This window comes from Mustela nivalis (genome assembly GCF_964662115.1).
Source record: "Mustela nivalis genome assembly, chromosome: 17".
Classification (NCBI taxonomy): Eukaryota; Metazoa; Chordata; class Mammalia; order Carnivora; family Mustelidae; genus Mustela; species Mustela nivalis.
This window is the reverse complement of record NC_139036.1, coordinates 45,719,851-45,745,347: the sequence shown is the minus strand read 5'-3', so window position 1 is coordinate 45,745,347 and position 25,497 is coordinate 45,719,851. Positions and strand designations below refer to the sequence as shown.

Below are 25,497 nucleotides of genomic sequence, written 5' to 3'. Positions count from 1 at the left end.
TGAAGCGGCAGCCCAGTTTAGAGGCTAGCTTTCGGTTTAAAATACTTTCTCCAGGCTCAGGTTGCATATGACCCATTCAGGGAGGCTGGAGGGCACAGCTTCTCTGGGCATTAGCGCTAAAGACACATCTGTTGGCGTGGAGAGTGGCCTGCAGAGGGGAGGCATGAAGGCAGCGAGGCACGGGAGTTGGGGACAAGCATGACCTGGCTTCGTCTCCAGCTGGGAAGTCTCCGGGCTTCAGTCTGCTCCCCAGCAAAATAAGGATGATGATCCCTGCCTCGAGGGGGAGGGAGGGTTAAAGGAGGCCATGTTTTTAGTAGAATAAATGCAACCAGCTCGTACCATTATTACCAGCATCGTCATGCAACAGAACTAGTTTAGACCAATAGGGACTGTGTTCAGGCAGCCAGGCTGCTCGCAGGCTGCAGTGACACGCATGCCCTGACCTACTACCCACCATCCCCATGCACAAGAAGCACCCCCCTTCCCAGGGCAAAGACACACAATAACCCAGCTCTAGCTCCATTCAAATTCCAAGTGCCAGCACTTCAATTAATGACACTTGGCTGAGCCTCTAGCCGCCCCACAGCCACCAGATATCATACCACCCAAGTCAACGTCTGCCTTTAATTTAATCACTCTTGCCTGAATTGGTTCCCACCCCGGGGCCAAACACGGAGTAGCCAGAAGAGGCTGCCCCTGGGCATAACTGAATAGGGGATTGTGTACCAAGTCCTGGTCTGATTAGGAAGAAAAACTGAAAACCCCTGCAAAAATGAAAAGACCGGGGCACCTGGGTGGCTCAGTGGGTTAAAGCTGTTGCCTTCTGCTCAGGTCATGATCTCAGGGTCCTGGGATCGAGCCCCGCATCAGGCTGTCTGCTCAGCAGGGAGCCTGCTTCCTCCTCTCTCTCTCTCTCTCTGCCTACTTGTGATCTCTCTCTGTGTGTCAAATAAATAAATAAAATCTTAAAAAAAAAAAAATGGAAAGGCCACCTGAGGGTCAGGATAGGGGTCAGGGAGGTCCCCTGCCCCTCTCCGGGTATCACTTCAGGTTACAGTCCAAACATGACCACCCTCTGTCCTGTCCTGCACCCCGGCTTTAGACCTCCTCTGCGAAGAAGGGAACAGAGGAGACCTGTACACGCTGACCGCAACCACCTGTCCAACCAGCATGGGCACAGGCCCTGCTGATGGCTGCTCATCCCTGCGAAGGAGCCTGCACCGTCCTGCCGGCAAGAGGGGAGCAGGGTGACGGCAGCTGAATGACCTTAGGCATCGGGCTCCATTCACCCTGTGGAGACTTCAGATCAGCGCCTGACTCTGGCTACCTGGGGCAGGTCTTCTAAGCCGCTCGAAGGAATTCTCATAGAATGTTTTATTTCAGCTCTGCAACTATCCAGTGAGAAGGGAGCCTGCATTAGTATCCATTTGGGGGTGAGGGCATTGCAGGATCCCCATTTTGCAGATGGAAAAATGGAGGTACAGGAAATCTTCCACTTCGTCCCAAGTCTCTTCAGATGGTAAACAGGAAAGGCTGCAATTAAATTCAGGGTTTGGCAAGCAAGCCCATGCAGCGGGGGATAACAGGCCCACAAAATGAGGCAGGCAATGGCTAGCTTCTGGAATTCAGTCTTGCCAGCAATAAACGATAAGGAGACCTTTTTTTTTTTTTTAAATTAATGTATAATGTATTATTTGCCCCAGGGGTACAGGTCTGTGAATCATCAGGCTTACACATTTCACAGCCCTCACCATAGCACATACCCTCCCCAATGTCCACAGATCTCTCTCTTTTTTTTTTAAAGTTCTTTGTCACTTGGCCCAGATTATCAATTTATAACAAGAATCCTGCCAGTTAAAAAAAAGTTTTCCCATCAGACATCAAGCATCAGTTCATAATTATTTATAGCACTTTAGTGACACTGAAAGGGATTTATTTCAATGTATTCAGTCTTTAACCCTCTGCAGGGAACAGAGTGTAGTCATTGTTCCCTGCAGGGTTAAAAAGGGAGGGACTCCAGATATAGGAGGCCTGCAGAACTAAATCCAGTGGAGGTGCCCAGCAGGCCCATCCTGCAGGATTAACCCCCGGGAAAGATTAAATAGGGTTAAAGCAGGTTCAGGTGAGTCTGTGACTGATGACTCTATTATTCAAGTGGATTTAGAGATGTTCTGCAAAATCCTTCCTTTCTAAACTGGGCCCATGGTGAGGCACAGGCATGTGTCCTGGGGCCAGTGTGGAATTTCCCTGTTCCTAAGGAAAAGACGAGACAGAAGGTGGATGGCAGAAGATCTGGGGACTCTTCCAAACAGCTATTCCTGGTGATTCTTGGCAATGGGAGCTTTGAAAGGGACAGGTTCACACGCATTTATACTGCAATTATTACCGTGCCCCAACACAGATTATATACAAGTATTTTACTCATATATACAACCTTTGCTTGACTTATTAACATACCTCAATTTAAATTCTGATGCATTACCAATACTAAAGTTGAAAGCTGTCAAGTGTTCAGCAAACCTAATATAAAAAGTCTAGACATACATCAAATAAGGGAGTGAATATTTACATTTATTTTTTTTTAAAGATTTTATTTATTTATTTGACAGAGAGGCAGGCAGAGAGAGAGAGAGAGGGAAGCAGGCTCCCTGCTGAGCAGAGAGCCCGATGCGGGACTCGATCCCAGGACCCTGAGATCATGACCTGAGCCGAAGGCAGCGGCTTAACCCACTGAGCCACCCAGGCGCCCTGAATATTTACATTTAAACACATAATTATGGGGCTCAGTTGGTTGGGTGTCCAACTCTTGGCTTCAGCTCAGGTCAAGATCTCAGGGTCCTGGGATCGAGCCCCATATTGGGAGTCTGACTGCAATTCTCTCTCTTTCTCTCTCTCTCTTTCTGACCCACATGTGCGCTTGTGCTCTCTCTCTCCAATAAAACAAATACCAAAGAGAGTCTTTAAATTGTAACTTTCCCTTGGGTATTAAAGCATTTGATTTGAGATTATTAATTAATCAATAAGCCTCTTTTAGAGGGGTAGGCTGTGGGAGGGGGCATGAGTTAGGACGATGGTTTGGTGCCAATGTCCAACTGAGAACAAATGGAAATAAGCACCTCTGAAATGACCTACCCATCAGTGGCCTAACTGCGTTTGGTCCCGAATGATTCTGCTGACACATGAACCAGACCACTGGTTCACATTCAGGTCTTTTACCCTGGAGGAGGAACACAGTCCCACAGTTCTGTGAACCGGTCTTTCCCTGCACTTCCCTTTTGGCATAACGTGTTGGCTGGAGATCACATGACAGCAATTATGCACCCCAGGGGTCTTCTAATACCCTTGATGTCCTAGGGAGGAGGCCTCGAAGATGAAAGGGCAACCCTGGGCTTTTTATGCTACAACTGCAGACAAGTCCATAGACAACATCATCCAGTCTTCCTGCGAAAACAGAAAACTGGGCTCCAGGTAGGTGGGCAGACTAGCAGCTGGGACCAGAGATAATTACGTCCCTCTTCTCTTAGATGCCAGCTTGAGCAGGAGAGGGGCAAGACCAAAGGAAGGGCCACGAATGCAGCCCCATTTCCAATGGCTTCAGATATAATTCTATCTTGCTGATTCAAAGTGGTTTTTAATAGTTGGATCTTCATCTAAAATTCCTTCACTAAGGGGACTTCATATAGTAGATGGGATTTTATATTTATTTTGGGCTTTATAGGGAGAATTTTGCAACACCCCTTAACCTGGGATTTTGTGTGAATGAATTCAAAGTGCTGATTGTCCTAGAAGGCAGGCAAGAGATGGCCTAGGCAGGGAAGGTGACCGCCCACCATTCACTTAATACCAGTCTCCACAGGGCCTCAGTCCTAGCTGACACTGTGCAAGAAGGAGAAAGGAAAGACTGTAAATATTCAAGGGTAGGTCCACAAGGCCTGATGTCCACGGCCAAGGCCTCCTCCTACCACAGCCAAACTTCTAGATCCGTCGCCCTTGTGACCATAATCATATAATTTAAATAAGACACAAGTGGATGAGATTCAAGTGCAGAATGAAAGGCAAACTCTTAAAGTCATTCATTGGTTTTAGGAAAATCCAGCTGAACGCTTTGGAAAGACTTCATAAAACTGAGTAATTTTTTTTACTGTCAAAGGAGATATTAAAGATTGTGAATGAAACAGTAAAACTCGAGAGAGATACTGCATTCAGATTACTTGGTAGTGTAATCCCTCTTTCCAAGGAGCTGAAATCTGAAGTCTTAATAAGGTATTGTGAGTGTGGCTTAGGGAAGAAAGACAAGAAATTCCAACCGGCTGATCCAAACACCAAGAGTATCATTTCATAATGATTTTTTCTGCTTTAATGACTTAAAAAAAAAAACTGACATAGTATGACCCTCAGTCTTCACTGCATAGATAAGAAGGCTTCTTAAACCAAATTTAGTAATTCAGATAGGAGCATACGCCTGGGATGCTTGGAGTCCCCTGGACTCAGAACATGTCCAGTTTGTTTTATTGAACATTTTTCGGCTTGACTCTTCTCTTGACCATGAAGCCCGCTTGCCGGTTTACCTACTTCCACATCCTGCTTAAGCATTTCATTTGTAAATCCTCTCCACTGCCTTCCATTACTTTCCCGATCCCATCTGCGCTCGCTCTTAATTCGGTGAGTAGGCTAGTAGGATCTCCAAACCTGACACGCTTGCTAAGCGGGGTCGAGGTTCCCAGGATGGTGGGAGGGCGCGGTTCTGTTCCGGCTGGCGCGGAGTGTACACAGACTATTCCTGGCGTGGGGCGGATTTCAGGAAGGAAGAGGACAGAGGCAGGGACTGCAGATGATAAGTCACTCTCTGCTTGCCTGTAGCAAGGATTTCTGTCTGTACAATGAGACATGGGTGTGTGGGATTTTCGGGGGACCCGTTTACACCCAAACAGCTGTACCGGGCTCCAGGCAAGTTGGGCAGCTGCCCACTCCTATCTTGGTCCTTAGTCAGTGCAACAATTTATCTGTTACAAGTGTATCCATCACCAGGGTCAGGAGATGTCTTTGTACATTCATCCAATCTCAAGCCTTGATCCAGAGGCGGCTGCCTTGGGACCATTCCCTAAGCAATTTATTATGTGCCAGGCCCTGGGCTAAGCCCTGCATTCTCCCTCTGCCCTGTTTAAGCCCCACAGCAACCAGGGAGATAGGTACTGCTATGCCCCCAAAAGTGGGGGAGGCAGGACTTGCACCCAGGACTCGGCTAGAGTCCACATCCTTAATCACCAGCCAAACCTAATACCTCTTTTTGCAAGACAGGGCCCTGCCCCGAGGGCTTGTCAGGAAGAAACAGCATCTGCCTTTAAGGTGCTCACCAGCTTTCCCTGAATAGCCAAGGCACAAAATACATTTCCGGGGGGATTCATTCTCTAGTGCCCCTGATTAGAGCAGCACAGAGCCCACCAAAATGTCAACACAGCAAAAACACTCAGATAACCACCTGGAAGTCATTCAAGTTTGTATTTCGGGGAAGCCGGTTTTAGCTGCACATCTGCAGAATGTCTCCTAATCAGAGAACCCAGAAAGTTCAGAAACCATCTCAAGACGGCCTCTCCCTGCTTGCCCACACTCAGGTGGAGGCCATCTGGGCAGGAGAGGAACTTGGCCCAGGTGGCAGGAGCATGGTGTCTGGAGACAGGAAACGCGTGCTTGGACAGTAACCCCGCTGGCGAGGTAACAGGGGTGAGACGGGCGTGTATGCTGCATGTCTGGTCGCCCACACAGGGCTGGATTACAGTGGCCTCCGTTCTTCCCCCAGGTGGATGCCAGTGAGTTCTGGCGATGAAGGGTTCCAGGCAGTCCCTCTGTGCCACAGCATAAAGGAATATTTACTGTACAGACTGCACCCCAGGAAGTGAGAAAAGCCTCCAGGCCCACCTTTGCCGAGGGAACCCTGAGATTCTTGCATGAGGCCCTTTCCCATGTCCACCCAACTCGACTCAGCCACAGACTCAGAGCTGGTCCCATGGGCTGGTGCCAAAGCTTTGATCTCTCTGAGGGCACCTAAGATGAGGATCTGCTGTCCCTAAAACTTCACTGATTTGGCCCTGACCATAGCTGAGTCTATATCATGATTCCCCAGTCTTGATTTCCAGCCTTCTCTGAGCTGATCAGAACCAGCTGCTCCTTTGTACAACAGAGCCGTCTTGAACACCTGGGTCTGGAGGAAGAGGTTTAAGGTCCCTAGGATATTTTTCTCTTTGTTTTATAAACAGAGGTACAGAGGTTGAGTGAAATCCCTTGCTCCCTGTGCCAAGGCTAGATGAGAAATTACAAGCTTCACGTTGTGCTCCAATGACAGACTCTTTCAGAAGTCCATTTTGTGAGTCAGTGGCTTTGGAATTTGAATCTTCCAATGGGTCAGTGTTACAGAGATCATGCGCAGGTTCCCAGGCTAACCCACAAAGGCCTATTAAAGCCACGTGTAGTTGAGAAGAGGAGGAGGCTAGGGTTGGACTTCCAGCTCTACTACTCCCTGGCTGTGTGACCTGTAGTGAGTTACTAAACCTCTCTGTACTTCAGTTTCTCCATACGTAACAGAGATAATAACAGCACCTGTTACGAAATGGGGGTTTGGAGGGGATGAAATGAGATCATCTCTGGGGAGCACTTACAACAGTGCCTCCTAAAAGACACTCCCTGAACATAAGTGCCATTATGATAAGAATGCCAGAGTAACAATGTTTCTGTAGCAGGACTTCTGACCCTGGCACAAGTGACATTTGGGGCCAGATACTCTGATGTGGGGGACTGTCCTGTGCATAGCAGGAGGTTTGGCAGCGTCCTTGGCTCCTACCCACTATAAGCCAGTGGTACCTTCCCCAGTTGTGAAAATTAAAGACGTCTCTAAACCTCTCAATGGCCCTGGGGACTGAATACCACTGTTTTACAGGAATACACCCAAGAGTCCCAGCTGGAATATTTGGGTCCTCTCCTGGAAGCAGCCCAGCTGGTGAGGCAGCAACCCTCTCTTCCCCTCACCTGCTCAGGTATGCTCCTCCATGCCGGGACTCCTGCAAACCACCAGCAGAAGCAGTGAGGCTGGCAAGTTAGAGAAGTAATTAACGAGGTGGGTATTTTGGGGGATATGGAGAGGTGGGGGGGCACTTTTTAAAGTGGGATAATGAAAAAGGCAGGGCGGGAGGAAGGGGAAGGGGCAGAGACAAATGGGGTTTCCCACATCCATCCTTCTGACTTCCGGTGCCAGGAGGGCTTACAGTCCCAGAGATGGCAGAGATGAGTTCTGATCTGTTTCCCCCCAGAGCTTTGTGTGCTTTCTTTCCATCCTCTCTCCTGCACTCTTCTGGCCAGCTAGGATGGGGTGAGCAGCGGGGACTGGGCTCTGGGGCCAGGGAGCGCTGTACTGGGAAGGGAGAAGGCTCAGAAGCTGAGTAGGGAGGGTGTGGAGGTGCACCAAGGAGCACAGACTGCTTTCTGGCTGCCACTTGGATACGGAGCAGGGGACAAACTGGACTAGATTTGCCCCCAAACCTTATCGATGCCATGACCTTGAATATAGCCCCCTTCTTCTAGTTTTCTCTTTACCACCTTTTTGACCTGCATTTTCCCATTTTACCCAATTACTTGTTAAATGGGTATGGACCAAACACCTATTCTAGGTCTAGCACTGTATTAAGGCCCCGACGGTGTTTTGATTTGTTTTGGAGTGATTCTTTTTCAAGGTGGGCATAGGGAGAATACTATCTAGTTGGAAAACTATCAGGTGTTTAACTAGAAAACTAATACATGTTCACACACAGATGTGGAGCCACTCAAACCATATTCATATACATAAATGCTGAGGGAAGTTGTAATAAAACACAACTTTTTAAAATTTTCGACAAATGGGTTCATGAACTGATGTTAAAAGGGCAGAAAGAAAATTCAGCCTAAACAAAGGGCACCAGGATCTCACTGCATCTCCCCGCTGGCACTGCCCTCCAAGGGTAGTGGGTCAAAGCACCCGTCCAATAGAAGGGGCTCTTTCCCCAGTCGGAATAAATCTGACCCTTTCTCAATCAAACTGCTTCTAAGTTTTCTTCTTGCAATTTGTGGAAATAATCCATTCCTTTTGTTCCTGTCAGGGATGCTGAGCCTGATACCTGAAACCAGTTCCAAGCCACGCCCTTCCACCGTAGACAGGTGCCGGAGGAGGCGCTTGTGGGGGCGGGCACATACAGACAAGGGCTGTCACTTCTCCAAAAACCAGCAGAGCCAACAAAACTCTCCCGCAACTATCCAAAGGCAACCCCAAGAGCTAAGCCAGATTACTGCAGTAAACACAAGCTGTTTCAGAAGCAGCTGTAGGTAAAAGAATTGATGAGCTTCAGGAGTCACTTGGGACCAGCCACTGGGATGGGGTGGGGCGGGTGGTAATTCATTTATTGTTTAGAGGCAGGGTCTGGAGATGGAGGAATGGATAAGCAATTCTTATCTAGCAAACCTAAGCAGCATCATAAATTGCAAAATAATACCTTCATTTATTTAGGTAGGAAAGACATTTCTCTTTCTGCCGTAGGACAGGTCGATGGGAGGGGTTAGCGATCAAAAACCCATCCTGCGGAGCCTGAGCACACACACGAGGTGGCCTGGAGAGCCAGGCCCCGCAGTCGCTGTCCCAGGTTCCAGCCCAACTGAGCCCAGCTGGAGACCGCGCCTGGAGGTTCCTGCGTGCCAGAGGCCAAATGGGGTGTTCCGGGACATAAATGAGCTCCCGCCTGATGGGGGGTCGGGGACAGGAATCGATAGCTCTCGGAACTGTGCCTGGACCTTTCCCTTAGGAGCATGGGCTCAAACGCTGTATCCCTCGAGATCCCAGGAGGGGGAGGGGGGAAGCCGGTTACTTCAAGCACGAGGAGAGCCAGGGATGGTGTTTCCGGATCCAAGTACGAAGATCCATCTACTGGCGCCCGGGATTCCTCCTTGAACAGCTCCCAGGCCTTGCCGAACAGAGCCCCACTAAAGCGCCAACACATTTCAAAATGGAGCAAAATCGCGGACGTCTGGACTGCGCTTTGTTCCCGGCATTGAGCTAAATGTGCTCGCTCCCGCCGTGCTCCCTTTCCTCCAACCGACAGGAGGTGACCTATCCGCCCGCGGCCCCCCCTCGGGGGAGCTGCGGCCACGGGCTACCGGTTCTCAGGGCCGCTCTGTGACCCTTGCTCTGTCTGGAACCAGAATTCCGCGCCCAGCTCTAGGGTGGAGGAGGTGGAGGGGGGCGAGAGGAGAAGATGCTCGAAGCGATCCTTGAGCCTCTCCTGCACCCCACCCTTGGAGGGCTCAACTCTGCAGGGAGGCCCCACACTTCCTGGCTTCGACCTCCGACGCCGCAGCCAGGAAGGTTCAGCCGGGCCTCTGGCGGGCTCTCGACCCCAGCCCGACCAATCCCTGGACATTCAGATCAATCTGGGCAGCTCGCGTGAATGATTGGGCTCTAGGGATGCTCATCCCTCTCGGAACTGCGCCCCTGCATCAGTTTGCAGCGATAGAATTAACCAGAAAACCGCGCGGACCCGGCTCGTGGCAGGAGGGCGAAGCTCGGACTCCCTTGCCAGGGCGTCCATAACCCCCTTTCCCGCTCCCTCCCCATTTCAAGGGTGGCAGTGTACTCGGGCCTTTAAGTTAAAATCTTGTACGTTTCCAAAATAATATTCAGCCACAATAATAAAAATACATGAGGGACGCTAATCTGGGTGGTTGAGGCCGCCGGAGGCCAATTAGGAAGAGTCACCAGCTCAGGGTTGGGGGCGGTTTACCCCCAGCAGCCTCAGAAAGACTGAAGGGCCGCGGCCTCGCCTGCCCCTTGGGTTCAAAATCTTGGCTGGGAAGGGGCGGGGCAACGCCCGGAGGTCTGTTCTCCGGACGCGTGTGGTTTCCATAGCAACCACCCCTCGGTGCCCCCCCCCAAGTCATCTCAGGAAAAATGGGTGTGGCCCGAAGCAGAGGAGGAACCCTCTTGCCCCCTCCTTACTTTCTCCCATCTGGCGAAGCAACAGGGCAAGAAGCCGAGAGGGGCTCAGCCTGCGTGCTGTCTCCGCCACCTCCCGGGGGTCACCGCTGACCCTTAGTGGGCAGCCCGTGGGAGGTGGCCCCCAGGCCTCTCAGGATGGAGGAAGGGGCTTCCTCCTCTGCGGCCACCCGCACAGCGCGCAGAGACCTCGAATCCCAGCCCTTCGGCCCCGCGAACTCTTCCTGGCGCGCCGCCTGGCTCCGGGGAAGGGGCCGAGCGGGGTCACGGCCGTTCCATCCATGCCCTCAGGGCTGTGACTGGGGTTCCTTGACCCGAGCCAGCCCGAGATCTAACAAAAGGCTCGAAAATGCGGGGCGGAAAATAGGGGGGCAGGGGCAGGGCCCTTGGTTAAACACTCTCATAGATAAGAGCCAAAAAACCAGGGCTGGCAACGCAGATCACGTAAGCTCTACAAACAAAGCATCTAGCCTCCGAGAAAGATTAGGGGTGAACGCCCCCAGGGCTCAAGCCCACAGCAACCAAATACCAAGACTTCAGCGCTGATTATCGTGTCCCCCCCACCTTAATTACAGTCCCCGCCCTGTCCTCCAAAGCCTAGCCACCCGGCTTGGCAGGGTACAGTAAAGACGTGACACGCCGCAAAAAGATGGCACCTCGCGTTTGGAGGGGGAAAAAAAGCAGGGGTGGGAGTGGGAGGAGGCAAGCCTACTCTCCCCCTCCTTGCCCACCCCGATCCACACCCACTGCCGCAGTGAGGGGCGAGCCCTGCGCGCCAGCCCCGCGCCTCCCGCAGGGAGCGCACACGCCGGACGCCAGGCGCAGAGCGCAGAGAAAGGGGCCCGCCCCGAAATGCACCTGCAGCCCCCGCGCGTGCCTGTGCCGGGCTGCGGTTGCGAGCAGGGATCCGCCGCTACCGAGTCCTTCCACACTGCAAGGCCAGGTGACTCCAGCCTTTTGCCTCTCCGAGCCCACACCGGGATCCCCGCGCTACCTTGTCTCGGGCACGGCGCGGCTCGCCTTTTGGTGCCAGGCGCGCGCAGGGGGAAGGGCAACGAAAGTGACAGCGCCTGGACCCCTCCCCATCTCCTCGATTGCACTCCCAGCCCCCAAACGTCCCCTGCGGGTTTCTGAAGGAGGAAAACGGGGAGGGAGTGGGCCACCGCCTTAAATCAGGGGCAGTGAAAGCCCCACTGGAATTGCTGACAGGGAGTTGTAGGGAGGGGCAGGCAGGGATTCATCTTTTCTAGAACCGGATCCATACCTTCCTGAAGGGCTTATGGCAAACCTAAGCAGAGAAATAGGATTACGGGTTCGGTTTCGGGGGTCGTCACTAGACACCCCCTAACACACACATGTACAGACACACGCCCATTGCGGCAAAAGGTGACGAGCAAGAGTGCACAGCAGCCCCCTCCCCCAGGTCATCGCCATCCGCGCCCCACCCTTCGGGCACAACCTCTGGCCCGGTCCGCGTGAAGCGGGTCTTAAGGACACCCCAGAGCGCGCGCGCACACACACGCGCACACACACACATACACACACACACACACACCAACACATATGCGTGCGTGCATCCCTTGCATGGGTCCCTTTCCAAGCCGCCCTGTTCCCAGCCCCGAGCGCACACGGCGCAGGGAGGGGCCCCAGCCGTTGCCCCCGACCTATGCTTACCTCACGAAACCCATCTCTGCGGCGGGGGACGAGGGGCGGCAGCCTGAGAGTGCAAGGGGGCGGACGGGGAGGCAGATAGAGGAGCCTCGCGCTTACCTGATAGTCGACAGAGGGCGAGGACAGTAGAGGAAAGAGAGGAGAAAGTGGCAGTGGTGGCGGCGGCAGAAGGTGGGCGGCGGCGGCGGCGGCGGCGGCGGCGGCGGCGGCGGCTGCGCTGCTGCTGGTGCGGGAGCTGGTAGGTGGCGGAGAGCGAGCCCGCGCACCAGCGAGAGGGCGCGTTCCCGAGGCCGGCAGGCGGCGCAGGCGCGAGCAGCGGGAGCGCGAGCCTTCTCAAGGGAGGGGTCAGCAGTGAGGTCTTCGCGGACGTTTTCTCCTCCGGCCACCAGTAGGCGCGCGCGAGCACCCCACCACTAGGCCCTCCCCCGCCTCCTAGCTCGCTCCTTTTGACGCTTCCCTTCTCCTTCCTTCCCTCCCCCGACAAATCGAGCCGCGGTGCCGGCCTCTATGCGCATGCGCACTGCGTGGCGCATGCGCACTCCATGTCTCTTCCCTCGCTGGTCTTTGTCTTGTCTAAGGGGTCTCCGCCCTTGGGAGAGAGAGTGTAACTTGCGTCCGGGGTTTGGGAAGAGGCTGGTGCTCGGTCTCGCAGATCCGCTGCCCCTTTTCCTTCCTGTCCGGGTGATGTTCTATCTCGAAAAGGTCCTGGGCGGGTTTCCACATAGCTCCGCAGTCCCTCCACCCCGGAACTCAGGGCTTTCCCTGGGCTCGCCCTGCTTATGTCTGGCCAGGCAGCCTGAGCCCTTGAGTTTCCCGAAATGGTATCCGTTGTTGGAGTTTAGTTTCCCTGGGTCACCTTTCTTTCCACCTGTTTTCTTTCCACCGTTTTTCTTTTTGACCAAGGTGGGTTCTTAGTAAATCCACTTTAAACAGACTCAGTCATAATGCAGTAATACAGGTTTGGAGTGGATTAGTTGGTATTTTATAAGGAGCATTCAGTCTACTATTTACCTAATCGTGACCCAAGAATAAAATGTTAAATTAGACGAAGTTGCCAATACCGCTTATCACGTTGCAAAGTATTTTCATATAATACAGTTATTTTTACTTTGCTTGTTGAAACACTGTTATCCGTAAGTAGAGCTTGGGATCCCAATTTCCAAGTGCCTGTTGGAGATTCTCGCCTGGATAGCGCACCTCACTGAAACTGACCAGTGGCTTTCATTCCCCCAGTCACCCGGCCCCCCAACTTTGGCTTTACTTGGTCTACCCAACATTTAATTTAAGCCCTGGCAGTGGGAGGCTGTATATGTATGGGGCTTGGGGGGCAGTTATCTTGTCCTGGGGGGGATGGGATCTTGTCCTGAAGCTTTAAGGTGCATATTATTTACATTCTCTTAAAAAACAAACAAACAAACAAACAAACAAACAAACAGGGGCGCCTGGATGGTTCAGTGGGTTAAAGCCTCTGCCTTGGGCTCAGGTCATGACCCGCGTGGGGGCTCTCTGCTCAGCAGGGAGCCTGCTTCCTGTCCTCCCTCTCTGTCTGCCTCTCTGCCTACTTGTGACCTCTGTCTGTCAAATAAATAAATAAAATCTAAAAAAAACCCAAACAAACCCCAATATTGTATGTTACACATTAATACAAAAAGCAGGCTGTTAAAAATGCTTTATTCACACAGGATTAATATGTTATTATTGGGAGTACTCGGTGGGTGATGAAGACCGCAGGCTAATTTTTGAAGCCACTGGTTTTGAGTCTCCGGAATTAACCTTTTTATTGTTGTTGCAATGGCCACCATCCTAGTTAAAGACGCTACCTTGGTTCTGGAAATGTAGTTACTTGACTAGTCACGCTGCTCTCCTTTTCTCCCTATGTCAGCCCACCCTGCACCCTGTAGTCAGAGCAGTCTAAAAAGGCAATCATTTTAATCATGGCACTCTCTTGCTCAAAAACATCTAAAGGTTTCTATCTACCCCTTATTCCTTAGCTACTCCTTAGCCTCGAACTCCACAGCATTCAAGGAGCCCCTGTCCTCTCCACTTTTCTGTTCTCTACTCCATGGCCAACTGATCTTGTTTGGTTGGTATTTCCCCACCTCTACTCTAGGGTTTTCCTTTGCCTACAAAGTCCTTGCTTTTTCTTCCGTTACCAAGGTCCTACCTAACCTTCAAACCCTAGCTCAGATTTTACCAAAGCCTCCCCCAGTCACTCCAGCTGAAAGGGATATTTCCAACCTCTAGAAGGAGCTTAGAAAATTTATTTATCTTCTCTGGGAAAGTGGAGAGGGGAGTGGAATTAATATCTATCTTGTAGCACTGAAATTTTATTACTGTCCCTCGTTGTTTCCTTTCCCTTTTTCCCATATGGGGATTATATGTCCTAGCCTGTCACTGTGTGATCTGTACTACCTCTACTCTCTCCTTCCCCACTGATATTTGACTTTGGCCTTGTGATGGTCTTAGGCTACTAGCATTAATGGACATGTTGTAGATTTGTCTGAGCACAAGCTTTAAGAGGCATTGCAACTTTCTACTACTTCCGTTCTTTCTTTCTCCACCAGAATGGCATGTCTTATAGGGCTGTACCTTCAGCCTAGGTCCCAGAATGAAAAAAACACAAGGAAGTACATATAACATGAATAAGAAATAGACATTTATTGTGTGAGTCACTGGGATTTTGAGAGTTGTCACCACACCAAAGCCAATGATACAGGGATTAAATGAGAATGTATATATCCATATAGCCATATATCTATACTTTATATATATATAATTTATATATATTTTTTTTACGGCATGTTTTTGTTTGTGTATGCATACGTGTAAAGTTTCTTATGCAGTGCCTGACAAATAGTGGGCATTTATTAAATGATAAATGGTAGTTATTTATCGTCATGTTTATTGCCAATGCTTTTGCTACATGTGATTTTATTTCTATCTGTAAAATAAACTATAGCAGTCAAATGAAGTCATCCTCATTCAAATTCTTGTTTCCTTGAAGATATAGACAAGGACCTGATGACACTGTGGTGCTCTGATACTGAATGATCACATTTGCCTGCATTAAACTAAAGTGATGAGCACTGAGAACAATTCTAAGCAGATCTGTCATTTCACTGTATATGATGTGGGGTTGGATATTCACTCCAGATAATTTAATCACCATGGGTAGCTAATGGCTCACTACTTGAGGCCAATAAAATGTATCCCCTGTCTTTCTCCCTGCCGTTCCCTCTTGCTGAAATAGAAATCTCATGGCCACATTCAGCAAGCCATGGCTCCTCCTGCGGAACTGTGGAAGGTGAAATGGCATAGGAAAGAAAAGTAGATTAGGTTTCAGAAGAGTTGGGTCCTAATCTTAACCATCTTGTGAGTCTTTAGACAAATTCTCTAGCTTCTCTGAACTTCAGTTTCTTTAGGTAATAGTGTCCCAGGTGGAATTGGAACTAAGCTCCGGATACCCATAGAATTTGGACACTGCTACCAAATCTATTCATATACTATTTCAGTCAAGTAAGCTAAACTGTTCTGGCACCTGGGTGCTTCAGTCGATTAAGCATCTGCCTTCAGCTCAGGTCATGATCTCAGGGTCCTGGGATCAAGCCCTACATCAGGCTTCCTGCTCAGTGGGGAGTCTGCTTCTCCTTCTTCCTCTCCTTCTGCGGTTCCCTTCTCCTCATATTGTCTCTCTCTCTCAGATAAATAAATAAAATTTATTTTTTTAAAAAAAGTAAGCCAAACTATTGTGCTAAACAGACCCCAAAATATAATGGCTCAAACACAACTCCCTTCACAGCCTAGGGGGCAGTGTTCACGTGGGTGACTTCCTCTCCTTGAGGTTCAGGAACCCAGGCTCCTTTCATCTTGCGGCTCTGCCACTCCTTAGAGCCTTCTTGTTCTTTGCTTGGTTGAGGCTGGGTCATCTCAGCCCAGTTGGCAGGAGGAGAAGGAGCAAATGCAGGAAGCACATTGGCTGTCTTAGAGGCTGGACATGGCATCCAATCCCGTTTCACTGTTAGAATTTAATCACACGGCCATCCCAGCTGCAAGGAACCCCAACAAATGTGGAAGAACCGTGTACCCAAGAAGAAGAGAAAGGATTTGGATAGAAGGTAACAGTCTCTACCATACACACCTTGATTTACAGAAAGGGTAAAAAAGACCCCTCGGAAAAGAACCTGAACTTTTCTATCATAAGATTCTCACATATGTGACTATGTCAGCAGATCTTTTTTTTTTTTTTTAATGGTTTTATTTATTTATTTGAGAGAGAGAGTGCATGTGAGAGAGCATGAGCAGGGAAAGGAGCAGAGGGAGAGGCAGAAGCAGACTCTTCACTGAGCAAGGAGCCTGATGCAGGACTCAATCCCAAGACCCTGGGATAATGACCTGAACTGAAGGCAGATACTCAACTGACTGAGCCGCCCAGGCACCCCAATGCCAGTGGATCTTGAGGTGGGTACTGGATAATGGAGAACGATGATAGCCAAATTTTAAATTAAGTTCCAGGGAGAGGAGGCATCATCGTGCACCTTTTTATCGAGGGTTTTGTTTGTTTGTTTTTAAAGATTTTATTTATTTATTAGACAGAGATCACAAGTAGGCAGAGAGGCAGGCAGAGAGGGAAGCAGGCTCCCTGCTGAGCAGAGAGCCCGATGCAGAGCTCGATCCCAGGACCCTGGGATCATGACCTGAGCCGAAGGCAGAGGATTTAACCCACTGAGCCACCCAGTTGCCCCTTATCAGAGGGTTTTTAACCTTTTTCATTCCAGATCTCCCCAGGGAGCCAGGCAGGCTGCTGTTGGGCCGATCTTCTTCTTCTGCTCAGTCCCGCTTCCTTTCCTTACTTCCTCAGGTGTTGACGGCATGTCCTAGAACACATTTGTATCCTAAACTCAGGTTCTTGGATAACTCGACCTAGGACAACTGGCGTCAGGAATGGTCAAAGAAAGCAGATGAGAAGATGCAGTTTGGGAGCTGGAAAGCCCCCAATGCTGCTGCCGGAGAGGGTCCATCACTGGTTGGGGGGTGGAGAAGCGCTAGCTCCTGGCACGAGGTGGATCCAGTTGTTAAGACTGTAAATTGGGAATGGATACTGGTGGAGGGGAATGCACTAGCTGCTGTGAGATATCAGGTGTTTGAGGAATATGGGAGGTGGGGTGGGGAATAGTAACTAAGGATCATAATGGGGTGACTACTACTAAATTCAATTGAGTAACCATGCCCCAAAGACGCTTAAACTGCCAACCAAAGCCTGCTATGACTGGGTCAGAATCTTTGTTGGGAAAGGATGGGTTCTGACATATAAAATGAACATTCAGTGATGCCCTTGAAAATCCCAGATTCCCAGATTCCTTTGAACTCTCTGAGTCTGCAGGAGCACCCCCCTCCCCTTTGCTTGAAGAAAAGGCAAAGTCATCTTACCTCAAGTCAACGTGACTCCCTTCTCCATCTGCTCCCCCTCACCCCCACCATCAGCTCCTTTCCAGGCCACTAAACATACCCAGAATTAAGTGGATCCGTGACTTAACTCAGCCAGAGAAATGACTTGAGAGAGAGAAGGGAGAAAAGGGATGGGCCCTCTAAGAAGCCACAGATCTAACCAGCATGTACCATTGAGAACCTGGAGGGTATGTGTGGAACTGTGTTCTAAGGGTGCTTGATCAAGGGGGACAGGAATTTGTATCCAAGCAAAGACTCCTGGAGATGGTCTGCACACCTTCCTAGAAGCATGAGAAAGACAAAGGCCACAGAAAGTGGCATAGAAATGCCGGAATTGCATGGTGGCCAGTGGAAGAGAGCATTCAAAGGTTAAGAGCAGTGGGCTGCTGGTATAAATATTTGGTGTAAAGTCCAGAACCCCCACCAGATGCTAAAGTTCCACAGGGAAGCACAGAAGACAACTGTATCAAGGCCATAAGGAATGTGTTGATAAGAGGGACACCAGTATCAGTAGGCTGAGAAGGAACTCTCTTTATAGGCCAAGTCTACATAGGAAAGGCTCTTACCAAATTAGGCCAAATGAAAGCAATGATGATGATAGGACCCAAAACAATAGAAGCCAGATGTGGCCTTTAGTCATTTGGTTTGCTGCAACCCTGAGCTTATTTTCAGGGGGACCCTAAGGAAGTGGTGCCTGCCCTTGACCCATCCAGAGGAGAGTTTACAAACTAGTGATTAATGCAGTTCTGTGCTCAGTCCACAAAACACTAGGGACAGTCTGTACCAGCTTGTCACTACCATTTATAGAAAATCTACAGATGGATTGTTTGTACCTGTTTTCTGTTATGTAATCTCAGTTTTCATTATGAACCCAATCATGCAGGCTGGTTTGGGCTATGGGAAGAGAAGCATATTAAAGACCCACCTTCTGATGAGACTGTAGCCTCCTTGAAATCAAGACATCTTGTGCAAATCCTGGTGGGTTATGATCCTAAGATGAAGTACATGCTGTGTGACTGATGGGAAGCTGAGCCTGGATGCCTTAGACATCTCTGATATTTACCTGTCATTTCTTGGTGCTGGTACTTTATAACCTTTACCTTATATGAGTGTACTTTTTGGGGTCTGCTTTCATTAAACCAAAGAGTCATAATTGGTGCACTATCAGAATTTGGATGGATGCATTTATCATAATGACTGGTGAGGTTGGAGTGGAGTCCATGGGATTGACCTATAAAGACTTAGGAACCCTGGTAGTGGAATACAGATTCCCTTGGGGTAAAAGACATGGGCAGCCAGAAGCAAGAAGAAGAAGATAGGCAGCTTGCATCATCAGAAGAAATTAAGGACAAATGATCAGGAAGTGAAGGCAGTCTGCCCGATAAGAAGTCATGCTCCCTTTCCCAAGTCTCAGACCTGAGCCAGTTCTCAGATCCAGAATGAGCTGACTGAAAAGAAGTCTGGCTCTCCATTCAGAAAGAGTCTGTAACACTATGGCATGCATATACTGGGGAAAGAGGAAAGCCCAAATATTTTGAGGAGAGTTGGACTCAGGGTCTGAGTTGACATTGATACCCAGAGACATGTAGGCACGTGAAGACCAGGTAATGAATGGAGCCCTGGCCAGAGTCCAGCTGACAGTGAGTCCATCAGGTCCAGAGACCCCACCTAGTCATCATTTCCATGGTTCACATGTCCTTCTCTGACTCTGACACCCCTGCCTCCCTGTTTTGCTTATACTCCTTATGATAACACTGGGCCCACCTAGATAATCCAGGACAATTTTCCCACTCAAGATTCTTAATTTAATCACCAAAGTCCACTAGCCGTATGAAATAACACATCCACAGGTTCCAGGGCATGGACATCTTTGGTGGCGGCATGATTCTGCTTACCAAAGAAGGCATGGTGACCGGGGCACAGACCCTTCAGGGAGGATCGCCTGGGTCGTGCCTTCAGGGAAGCCCCAAGACCAGCTGAGATGCTAGCTGAGGACGACGGGGGTCTAAAATGGGTATTGGAATAAGGCAATGGTGAATATCATTTGAGGCTTCAACACTCTTACAGCTGCAGCGGTTAAGAATCAATAGAACTAACTTTCCTAAGTTGCTTCCAAGAAGAAAGGCCCAATGGAATATTGGGAAAACTGCTCCCTGAAAATATATGGAAAAATGGATCTGAATAGTGCAAGGGTGACCTGGGAAGGATGTGGAGACCATGTAGCACCTAGATCAGCTCTCAGGAAGGACTTGTTGTCCCAGCTACAGCTGTGCTGTCAGCTGATGGCTTTAGCTGTCACATCTTCCAGGGATGGCCACAGCTGTAGGGGCGACTCTGATGGTCCATTTTGGCTCAGAGATTCCCACGAGGTCCTCTGAAGCTGTTGTCGGGCCTGTATGGCAGCTCGATTTCCTCCTTTGCGCAGTTCTGCTTCTTTTCTCTCCTTCCACAGGTATTGATCCCCCAAAGGGCACCATCTAAATATCTCACATGCTAAACTCTGTCTTGAAATACGCTTCCCCAAGAACCCAGCCTGCCTTCGCATAACATTACATGACAAACTAGCACTGGATTTAATGACTTTCCTAATTTCAAATGGGGGTAAATAGAAATGATACTTTGAGGTATCTGTCACTCACGAACTATGATATGAACATATCTACTAATGACAAAGTCAAAGGTACTGTTCCTACTACATTCAGTACTGAAATGCTATATTCCAGGAAAGGTTGTAAAAATAAAGATGATTTTGTTTCCCTTTTAAGTTCAGGGACCCTGAGGTTAAGAACCTCCGTCTTCTTTTTCTATGTAGTAAGGTCCATTTAATGGAATTAAATAATGTCTACATTGAGATGAAATAATCATTTCCTTTATAACTTGATCAGTTAACATTTGATTCAGCTCTGAGTGAAAAATGCAACATAGCAGTGGTTCAAATAAGAGAAAATTGTATTTCCCTCTTACATAGGAGCCCAGAAGGAGGAGTCAAAGGCTGATTTAGAAACTCCAAGACCTTTTTGGAGCCCATGTCCATCTGCCTGGTTTCTCTACCATCCTTAGCATGCTCCTGGTGGGAAGCAAGAATTCCTGTTCCCTCAAAGGTCTTTCTAGCTGGACTCAGTTCAGTCTGAACTAAGGAGAAGTGGATAGGGGTCTGGGATTTCAGAGGAATGGAATACACTTTACCAGGCAATGAGAACAGCAGATATTTGGAAATTAGATGTTTGCCCTGCCATATAGGTGGGTCACTCAGATAAAATTTACCTCTGCTGGAAAGACCCCCAACTTAGATTCCTCTGTGTGGTTAAGGGAGGCTAAAAAGTTTCTCTTGATCCCACAGGGTCTCAAGCCTCCAGCTCAAAATAATCCACATGCCAAAGTGGCTCGTTCTGGGGTGGGGGGGCGGGGGTGTGCTCTTCTGAACCCCTTCACTCCCTGAGAGTGCAAAATGGCTGCTTGAACTCCAGGCATCACATTCCCAGAAAGGAGGAAGAGATAAACAAGGGAGCATCTCTTCCTTCAAGGGTATATCCTAGAAGTTACATATGACATTCTCGTTAACATCCTGTTGGCCGGGATTTCCGCGTGTGGCCTCACATAGCTGCAAGGGAGGCAGGGAAATGTAGTCTTTATTGGAGAGATAAATACCAGCTCCAGGGGCAGGAAGGGATGTCAAGGAATAGCCACAGTAATGCTAGGAAGCCATCTCACTTGGTAATTCCTCTGAATGAGCAACCCATTCTTTCTCTTTGAAATAGATTCCTGAACATGTTTTTCACAACAAGGCATTTGCTCTTGAAACATAGGACAGCCTTTGATACCAACACTCCTTTATTTTCAACATGAAGTCAAAGGCCCAGGTTCATGGCATACTTAGCCTCAAATGTATTTGTCCTGCCTAATGGTCTGCGGGGCAGAATGTTTTGATGAGACATCGACCGTCCTCTCTCAAAGACGACATAGGAAAATACCAAGATAATACAGCTAGGGGGCGCCCGGGTGGCTCAGTCAGTTCAAGAGCTGACTTGATTTCTGTTCAGGTCATGATCTCAGAGTCAGGAGATGGAGCCTGCTTCAGATTCTCTTTCTCCTTCTCCCTCTGCCCCTCTCTCTTGCTAACCATCCCTCCCTCTCTCTCTAAAATAAACTCATATATATATATATATATATACATATATATATATATATATACACACACACACACACATATATATGTATATATATAATATATATTTATATATAATTAATATAAAAATAAAAATAGTATAATTAAATTATATAATTTATATTTAAATTTATATATCTATAAATTTATAGATATAAAACTTTCTAATTTGGCTGCATTTTATATATATATTAGCTCCCTTGTTGCAGTTGACATGCAGGTTGATTTACATGCAAATTTATAAACCCCTTAGTTATGTAAAGTAAGGCAGAACCGTGTTTTAATTGTTCTGGGCTTACCTCTCACTAATAATCATTGCTTCGGCTCAGGCTTTCCTATCTGCTTTTCTATTCCCTGCATCACCTCTCCTTCCCTCCACTGCCCTGGGGAGGCCTCCGCTCCTGGTCTAGGTTCCCAGGGTTCCAGCAGGAAGCAGGGTGAACTGCAGAGGAAGGTTTCGGTTACACATGACTCAGCAGTCAGCTCTATTGTCAAAAAAGTAAAGATGATTCTGGGGCTAGAAATAGGGACAACACATAACGGATCCGTGAGGTCATTTTCTCCTTATGTTTGGCTTTGCTCAGACACCCTGGATAGACCAGCCTAGGGGAGTGGCAGGTAATTTGGGGAGTGCTTAAAGGGGAGCCCAAACACAAAACTTGAAAGAGCTGAGCAGAAATTCCTTTCACTTAAACCATGCCCTCAGATGGGAGATCTTACTCTATGAAGGTTGTAGTCAGAATTTAAAGATCTGAATCAAATCTCATTATCTATCTATCTATCATCTATGGAGAGAGAGAGAGGGAGAGAGAGACAGTCTGGCATCTGTATCTTATTTTTTACAAACTGTTCTTTATTAAGAGTGAATATCTTTTCTTTTCCCAGGTGATAATAAGTTGTAAGTACTAACACTGTCTGTTATTAGTGTTCTGATTTTTTTAAAATTGGAGAATCTGCTTTTTTCTTTTCTTTTTTCTTTTTTTTTAATGGAGACTCATCCATTCATGCTTTCAACAAACATTTAAGTGCCTCCTCTATGCTGGGAAGACATCTATGACCAAGACTCAAGCCGCTCACAGTATGGCGGTTTGCAAAAATGTGTTATTAACTGATATTGATCTCACACGTTTGGGGGTAGCCAGTCTGAAAAGGCTACATACTGTCTGATTCCAACTATATGCCATTCTGGAAAAGGCCAAACTATAGAGACAGTAAAAAGGTCATTGGTTGTCAGGGGTTGGCGGGGAAGAGGTAGAGCACAGACGGTTTTTAGGGCAGCGAATGATTCTGTATGATATAATGGTAGATACATGTATTTGTCCAACCCATAGGACGGAGAGTGCCAAGAGTGAACCCTGATGTAAACTGGAGCTTGCATGGTAATAATGTGTCAGTGTAGGCTCATGGATTATAACAAAGGTAACACTCCAATGCTAATGTTGGTAGTGGGCAAGGCTGTGGGTCAGGGCCAGGGGAAAATGGAAACTGTACTTTCTACTCAGTTTTGCTGTGAACCTGAATCTACTAAAAAAAAAAAAAATCTATCATCTACAAAATTACATTTAATAAACTGGGGACTGAGGACTGCTGGGGGGGGTAGGGATAGGGTGGCTAGGTTATGGACGTTGGGGAGGGTATGGGCTATGGTGAGTGCTATGAAATGTGTAAGCCTGAAGATTCACAGACCTGTACCCCTGGGACAAATAATACATTATATGTTAATAAAAATATTCTTAAAAATTTGGGGAAATACCAAAAAATTGGCATTAAATATCACCTAGGCAGTTTGTAGCATACCTTCTTTAAGGATCAAATTCTAAGTAACAAAGTACATTCTTCAATGATAAAGAGAATCCCTTGATGAAGTCAGTGTGTCAGCTGGGAGATTGGACTGAGGGAACTGTTTCTACATCTTTTTTTTTTTTTTCCTGTATAAGAGACATTTATTCATTTATTTATTTATCTGACAGAGAGAGCAGAAGCAGGGGGAGCAGCAGATGGAGAAGCAGGCTCCCCACTGAGCAGAGAGTCCAATGCGGGACTGGATCCCAGGGTCTAGATCATGACCTGAGCCGAAAGCAGATGCTTAACTGACTAGGCCACCCTGGTGCCCTTTATTTTATTTTATTTGTTTTTATTTTAAAGATTTTATTTATTTAACAGAGAGAGACACAGTGAGAGAGGGAACACAAGCAAGGGGAGTGGGAGAGGAAGAAACAGGCTTCTCGCCATGCAGGGGACCTGATACGGGGCTTGATCCCAGGACCCTGGGATCATGACCTGAGCCAAAGGCAGACACCGAATGACTGAGCTACCTAGGCACCCCCCCTATATTTTAAAATAGTAAATAAAACCATGTCTAGCATTTCAAATAAATAATTGCCCTGGAAGCAACCCTGGGATGTTATTTATCACCCCCTTCCAGAAAATTCTGAAGCACCAGGCTGCCCAGACTGTTCTTGAAACACATGGCTGGACAGAGCCTGTCACATTTCTGCCAGCAACTGGCGGGCTGTGATTTCCTGATGCTCCTGCACATACGAACACGTTGCTGACGGCTGACATAATAGAGAAGCGGTCTGGGGCTGAGGCTCTTTGCTTTGCTCCAGTCGAGAATGATGATGCTAGTTAAGTCGTCTGGTTTCCCTGGCATCAGAGAATGAACTGTAAGTCACCCTCTGACAGGCTGCCCTTCTGGAATAACCCAGGATGGTCTGTTCTAAACACTGCTTTAGTGTCCTGTGGCCTCACATGAATTCTCAGATCTTGAGTCTTAAATGCAGCATTAGCCCTAAATGCTCTCGTGCCTTTCTCCTGCATTACAGGAAAAATCAAAATGAAGAGCATCAAAATATTCTGTTGTGTCTAGTGGTCGTTGGCCGTTCCAAGAACTGCGAGGCTTGTATTTACGTTTTTGAAATACGACAGTCCATCTTATTCATGATTCTGTAGCTGTCAATTCGCTTACTCCCTGAGATGGATTTGTACCCCCCAAATCAATACGGGCGGCGCTTTTGCGGTCCTTCGCGGACGTGTGCAGAGTGGCAAAAAAAACAGGATTGGTCCAACTGGGCACGTTCCCAGCTGAGGTCAAACAAGGCAACGGTTCTGCCTCCTCATTTCAGCTCTCATGCTGTAAACAAGTACCCTTTTCATAGTTTGTTCAGTGCCATGCTTTTGGCATTTTTGTGTTTCTTGTGGGTGACTTTGCTGTTTAACACGGCCCCAGACATAGCCTTGAGGGGCTGTCCGGTGTCTGTAAGCACAAGGAGGCTACGATGAGCCTCATGGAGAGAATACGTATGTTAGGTAGCCATCATTCGGTGTGAGCTGCTGTGCTCTCGGCCACAAGCTCAGCATGAATGAGGCAATGATATGCATTAAAGAAGGTGTTTTCAAACAAAGACACGTAAGACAAGGGTGCCCATGATCCAGTCGATGAGAAGGTTGTAGGAATCCTAGCCTGCATTTCCCCCAGGAGCAGTGGTTCAGTATCTGCTAGTTCAGTATGCGTGGCGACTGCAGAACACAGCTCCTGTGAATAATGGGAACCAAAGTTTGGTAACGGGGTTCAAGGCCACAGTGGCCGTGGGGTGGCCATCTGGGACTGGCCTGACCATCTCCTGTCTGAAGATTACAGTCCAATTAAAACACACTCTCTCCGAGCCAATGAATCACCCCATTTTCTTTCGTGTTTATGCCTTTCATAAGCCTGATCATTCCCTCTTCTCCGCCCAAATAGCTTATTTGTCCTTCAAGACTTAGCTCCATGAAGGCCTCCCTTTTAGGGCTAGATGTTGCCCCAGTGTCCCTCTTACCTCACTGGGGTGCACTCACTCATGTACATGACTGCGCCTACCTGAATGTGGCGCTCTGGGAAGCCAGTGCTGTATTCTAGTCGCTTCCGTACCTTCAGCCCATAACACAGTATTTGGCACATAACAGGTGCTGCAGAAACAGCTGAAGAGGGGCTGGCGGACAGAATGGATGAAACTGGAAGAATGACTTCTAAGAAACAGGTGCTGACTGTGGTTGTAGGATAGCCTACGAGCTCAGGCTACTAGCAAACTAGAAAAGTGTTAATGTGGCTGGGGGGGGAACAATAAACCCAAACAAGTACAAATCTAATCCAAGGAGAAGATAGGTAGACACCCTCTGCAGGGAGTCTAGAGTGGAAAAGGCCGTCTGGTTTGTCTCTTCAAGCTTT

General features: G+C 48.4%; 2 protein-coding genes across 24 annotated transcripts in view; one reads left to right on the top strand and one right to left on the bottom strand.

Moving 5' to 3' along the window:
• Positions 1–11,872, bottom strand: part of MAPT (microtubule associated protein tau) — a 97,056-nt gene extending 85,184 nt beyond the window's left edge. For all 23 annotated transcript variants that reach the window (XM_082706497.1, XM_082706516.1, XM_082706514.1 and 20 more), the window contains exon 1: positions 11,780–11,872. The gene's annotated coding sequence lies outside the window, so the exon portion shown is untranslated. The remainder of the gene's footprint in view (positions 1–11,779) is intronic.
• LOC309851348 (uncharacterized protein) overlaps positions 10,847–25,497 on the top strand; it is a 49,004-nt gene continuing 34,353 nt past the window's right edge. The window contains exon 1 of the mRNA XM_082706538.1: positions 10,847–10,952. Within this exon, the coding sequence (XP_082562664.1) occupies positions 10,862–10,952 (91 nt within the window). The 5' untranslated portion in view covers positions 10,847–10,861. The remainder of the gene's footprint in view (positions 10,953–25,497) is intronic.